General features: G+C 33.6%; 1 protein-coding gene across 1 annotated transcript; it reads right to left on the bottom strand.

The window, feature by feature from the left end:
* Positions 1–649: 649 nt before the first annotated feature.
* LOC122609559 lies at positions 650–5,685 on the bottom strand. Its single transcript, XM_043782588.1, has 4 exons — positions 5,102–5,685; positions 3,803–3,872; positions 3,377–3,438; positions 650–882 (listed from the first exon to the last, which is right to left on the bottom strand). Exons 1-3 carry the CDS (start codon positions 5,312–5,314, stop codon positions 3,389–3,391), a joined length of 333 nt encoding a protein of 110 aa, XP_043638523.1. The 5' UTR covers positions 5,315–5,685; the 3' UTR covers positions 650–882; positions 3,377–3,388.
* Between the last annotated feature and the right edge of the window lie 219 nt (positions 5,686–5,904).

Here is a 5,904-nt window from a genome sequence, read left to right as displayed (position 1 = left end):
GTGTGGTTCGGTCACGTTGATTAGTAAGGACCATTTGAGTCGGGTTAGTCGGGCTTTCATTATCACAATCTAAAATCTACTAAACAAGGCTTAGAATTGGTTTTGTGTGGTGCCATAACCAAATAACAGGGAACATGAGGGGCTAAAGAGTAAGGCCTTTAACTTAAAATTCACATCATATCAATATCAACTACTATGAATGGAATAGTTTCACTTGTTCAATGACAAAGTTGGTTTACACATTTGTACATGAAGCTGTTCAGATTTCAGAATACATCAAAAACACCTAAGATGATAATAGCATTTGTCATTTTATGTAGAAGAGGGACATCCTTGCAACAAAATAAGGTTTTAAAGATCAAATATATGTATGGTAACTATCTTTCTAAGATGAACGAAGCACACAAAAAAAATGATAAACAGCGACCATATATATAAATTACTTGATATAAGAAACCAACTGGAGCTTAAACAAATATTATATACAGATGTGGCTACATCTACAGAATTGCCCCCTGTAAATTGACCAGAATGGAAAAGAAACCTCCACCATGCAGTGTTGCAGGTTTATAGGAAAATGAGAGATTCTGAAAACATAAAAAGATAAAAGTAAAAAAAAAAAAAACTGGTAGGACGGACTTCAATCCAATTTCGTTCAAGTCCAAGAGAAATCATATGAGCTAAAGATTCACAAACTGTTCATTGGCAAACAAGAAAAGAAAAGCAAAGTTGTTTCTACACGAACTAAACCAGGAGAGGCCTGTCAAATGTACAAAAGGTTTTTAAAGCAAAAACAAACAGCATAATGTGAACACGAAATATGCATCAAAAATCCAAGTGCAATTTCGTACTAATGATGATTAGAAGAACAATCCAAGAGCCCTGCAAAAGAAACCGCAGCATATGAGTTTAGTATCATGAATATGTTTATATATACTGATTACATCATTATTATAGTTTCTTTGTTGGTGTTAATTGTTAAACTCAATATCGGGTACATTAAAACTTCTTGCCGTTTCCCCGTTCATAACTAATTATCGCGTCACTTACTAGGGGTACTATACGCTCACGAAGCATTTAAGTCACAATATCCGTACATTTAAAGGATTGGTTCTGACCTAAATGTTTGACAAAACCATTTTCTTAAATGTTCTAATCTTTTCATGCCACTTCTTATATCCATGGTCCATTTAAAAAGTTGCAACACATATGCATTATATATTGTATATTATATAGTTTGACTTCTTTGTTAGAAGATATGACAAGATACACCCAAATGGAACTTTACAATCCTCAAGTCCAAGGTTAAGCCTTTGCAGTTACATTAGTCTATCAGTTATACAAAAAATTACTACAGGGTAGGGCGAAATAACAAAGGAGTGGAAGCATTGAGACTACAGAAAGTAATATTCATGAATAGGCGAATAGCCCGAAAAGAATATCCACACCTAGAAGTCTAGAACTGCTCAACAAAACATTAAACACCAAAGAAGGCCCCAGCAATACTTGCCTCCATTTTTGATAGATGAGAAGATTTGGATATGTTTTTGTTAGATTTTTTTACTGCAGCCCACGAGCAAAAAAATGGGTAGATTTGGGTTATATATTATCTCAAGGGGTTCAAGTCAATTTCAGAAGTGGCTAAAGGGGAAATGAGGCAAATTTGCTGACCAAATAAAACAGGTTAAAAGTTACAAGAATTTTCAAATGTTTACCTGGATCGCTCTATTTCAATTTCACGATCTGTCTAAAAACTTGAAATAATGGACAAAAAAGTATCTGACATGTCGAACTACCCCAACCACACATATATAAAAAATTAACTTTTTAACCCAGCCAACCTGCCTGTATGCAAGTATGCAACGACTGGCCTTTGCATTAAAAATTAGAGGTTGTTAGGTCAGTGCGTCACTTCTTCACCATTTTCCATATTCTTAATATTCCTTCGTTACTTCTATTTTACTACATTGTTAGTAACAAGCCATCTTCCTTATATTTACAATTACCCATCCACAACCATGACAACCTCTATAAGCCTTAAAAGTTATATCAAGTTATTATCAATATTATAGAGGGAATTAATGCACATTTAAAACGTATATATAAAATAGATGACAAATAACTGAGGAAAAAACAAACAAATATATTACATTTTTGACTTTCTGAAGACCAAGTACAGAACTTCGACACAAAGCTATTAATTTTTCTACACGGGGGTACGTGTTTCAACATGTTTTTCTAATCTTTTCCCACATTTGTGAAGTGACTTACCAACAGAACTTAATAACTTTCATTTAAAGATGAAGGAATCTAGACTTGCATTCGAATTATATATCCAAGAAACGAACAGCACTTAAACCATGAAATACAGCTAGTTTGGAAGTAACTAATGTCTATGAAGGGCAAAATAAATAACAAGAGAGTAAAAGCTGTCGAACAAGAGAGTAAAAGCTAGTTGAGGATCATATAAGTCGCAGCCACACCACGTATAAGTAAAAATGTAACTATCTTAGGAAAGCAAGTGAGAAAAGACTCGGAAGAGACATTTCCTTAAGGAGTGAGAAAAACCAGACAAACAATCTCGTATGTGATGTTAGAGAGCATGCTCAAGAATGGAAAGACGACAGACCGATAGCCAATGCCGTTACCTGAAAAAGGATTCCCGGGAAGGAGATCCATTTAAAGAACAGAATTTCTGACGACAGAGACCACTAGAAGAAAAGAAATTGTTCCAGAAGACTAAGACGCGGGCGCTAGTAGAGCCCTACAGAGGGTAAATAGGCATCAGGAATGGGGAAGCTGCATATGAAGAAGGGTTTGGGAAGCAATACTCTTCCTACGTGCCAAAAAAGAGAACACCTAACTTGCATCATCTAGATATCAATTGATTAAGATCAGCAGTGATACAACAAAACCAGTTATCATCTTTACTATTTCCTTCTTATTATAACTTGAGTAAACATTAGCACTTCATCATCTTTGTGCTTATTTTCTGCACATGGCCTACCCCTGTGAACCCTGATTACATAAAGCTAAAAGCTGAAACCAAAACAATATACTCAATACTCCCTATGTACTTTTACCCAAAAAAAATACTCCCTATGTACCAAAAAAGTAATTTATTTGGCACAGAACGTCAAGCTTTTGATGCACTTTTTAGGTGATAGATAAGTATTTGGGTAGGTCATAGGTGCTTCTCATACAATGTGTGACAATTATTCTATGAATAAGCCCGTAGTATTGATCAACTATTCCAGTAAACACGTAGAAAAGTGATGAGAGTCAATTTGCATACCAGATGAAGCATTTTAGCCCAATAAGAACAGATGAAATACATAACGATGAGAACATTCAAAATCAAATTCGGAAGCAATACCTTTTCATCCTATCAAGAGTCATCCAGCAACTCTTCTGAGTCAGAATCACTTGCATTATAACCTGAATAGTGAATTGGGAATGGATCAGTGACAACTATATCTGGCACATAACACACAAAAGAACACTTAAGGGATATTCCGGTCTCCGTTTTAGGATTGATTCTCGAATAACTCGGGTCAAAGAATCAGCCTAATACTAGTTGAAACAGAGTCCATTCTTTTTACCTAAATTAAGATACCCACAGAACGCCTCCCTTTCTTTCATGAAAATGACTGTTTTAGTCATTCAACTTTCTATTCCTTGAACTATCAAACTTCTATAACCGCTTTATTGCAGAATTTGCAGGTATCTTATCGGGTTATCTACTACTCGCACATAATTACTCTCGGAACAAGGAGAGGAGGAGAGAGAGAGAGAGGATAACCTGGACGTTTGTCGCTAACTTTCCAAACTGAAGATCGGATTCTAGCAGCTCTTGTCATCCAGATTTTTGCCTGGCACAAGTTGTGAATTAACAAACGAAATCCAAATCAAAAAGTATCTCTAACCCTTTTCTTTATATAAAAAAAGTCTTCTAGACCTATTCTAAATATTGATAAAGAAAAACGTATCTCTAAGGCAAGATTGTGACAAGATAATAAACATAACAAGAATCAGTAAAAAGAAAAAAATGAAATATAGGACTTGTCAGAAGCTGAATAAGCCAACAGGAAGGAGAACACTTAATAAAATTAATACACACAATAATCAGAGTGTACTTGGATGTTGTCATGCAGTATCCATAAGATAACACATGTATATTACATAAAACATGACACAAATACCTCTGCTCTGTGAGATAGTAACATATGCTTAGGGACATAGTTCAAGTAAAGTGTTGAGTATTGCTCAACTAATCAAAAATTTTAAGCACCCTGAGAAGCAGTAAACGAGTATCAATTCTTTTTGCAATAACAATGGAAAATAGAAAGTTTAGGTTTAAAACTTAGCTAAAAAAGCTACTAATGCAGGACACCCAAAATTAGAAACCATATTTGTGCTTAGGTCTGTCCATGACAAACTGGTTATCCAAAAACTGACTACTTGACCCTTTAGCAAAATATGTGTTTCTAAATACTAAATTCTAGCAACTGGGACTAGAAATTACAATTGATCAAATAATACATACCAAAATGCAAATCAGAATGCCTCCTAGATGACAAGCAATACTTATAAAATCATCAGTTATCCAACAGCACATAGTGATATTACATTCAAAACTAACAAAAACTCCTCATGCTTCATTATTATTCAAGAAAAAATGAACAACCTCATAACATATACATTAAGTGCTTACGGCGTAAAACTTGTATTCACAATAAGCAGCATTCACCTGGCTTTTAAACTAGGTTTAGTTTTCCCTTAAACGGCCAAAACGCACTTAATAGCCAAACACTTCAAACTACTTATGCTTCTTGAGAATGCTCATGTATGTCAACCCACAAAAACTATATTTAGCAAAAAACAGTAAACAGATATATATCCTTTCAAAAAGTGATTCCAAACAAGAATAAAAGTCAAAAATACCTACACACCAATCTATTTGTCCTCTAATCATCCTAAAAAAAGTCAAAACAATAAATCTTTCTTTTTTATATAAATTACAAATAAGCCTCAGTATCCTAATTCCATCATCATTCATATTCTTATATAAAAACAAACTTTTAAGAAGTCAAGATCAAACCTTTTGATGATCTTTAGGAATCCCATAACCATTAGAATACATCTGAGCAACCAAAACCTGCATAGACAGATCCCCTGATTTTGCTTCTTTAAGTGTATCTTGAAACCATCTTCTTACACAATCAGACACCACATCTGAAAGGGGCAGACGTTGGCTCTGTTTCTCACCACCACCACCACTACCTCCACCCCCACTATAATTTCCATTTTCCATCCAAAAAAATATTTATTTAAAAAAAAAAATCCAAAATTTTTTGTGGGTTTTTAAAAATTTCACAAAATTTTTCAAGATTTGATGTGGGTTTTTATAAAGTTCAAAACTTTTTAACAAATTTGATGTGGGTTTTTAAATATTTAACAGCTTTTCAGAAAATTTGGTGTGGGTGTTGTAAGAAGTTCAAAACTTTTTAAAGATTTGACGTAGGCTTTTATAAAGTTTCAATTAATTTTGGATTTGTGAGCTAGGTGTTCAACAATTTGAAAAAAAAAAATAAATGAAAAAAAACTGAAAAATAAATATAAATAAAAAAAATTATAAAAAAAAAGTTGAGTTGTTTGGCTTTGGACGGTGAGAAGTTATCACACGTAGAATGCAGTCACACAAATAAATAAATAAATAAGGTTTGTATATTTAAATTTATGGTTTTGTATTTATGTGAGAAAAAAAGTAAGGAATTAATTTGAAGTTTTGATAAATGGGTTTGGAAGAAAACAAATATGTTGTTATTTGAGGATTAGGATTTAAAAAAGTAAGGAGGCGGCTGGCAAAAGTCAAGAAAAGAACAAGACGACATCGTTTTGTGA

The sequence above is a fragment of the Erigeron canadensis genome, chromosome 7, assembly GCF_010389155.1.
Source record: "Erigeron canadensis isolate Cc75 chromosome 7, C_canadensis_v1, whole genome shotgun sequence".
Taxonomy (NCBI): Eukaryota; Viridiplantae; Streptophyta; class Magnoliopsida; order Asterales; family Asteraceae; genus Erigeron; species Erigeron canadensis.
Note: the sequence above shows the minus strand (reverse complement) of the source record. Positions and strands in the feature narration are given on the sequence as shown.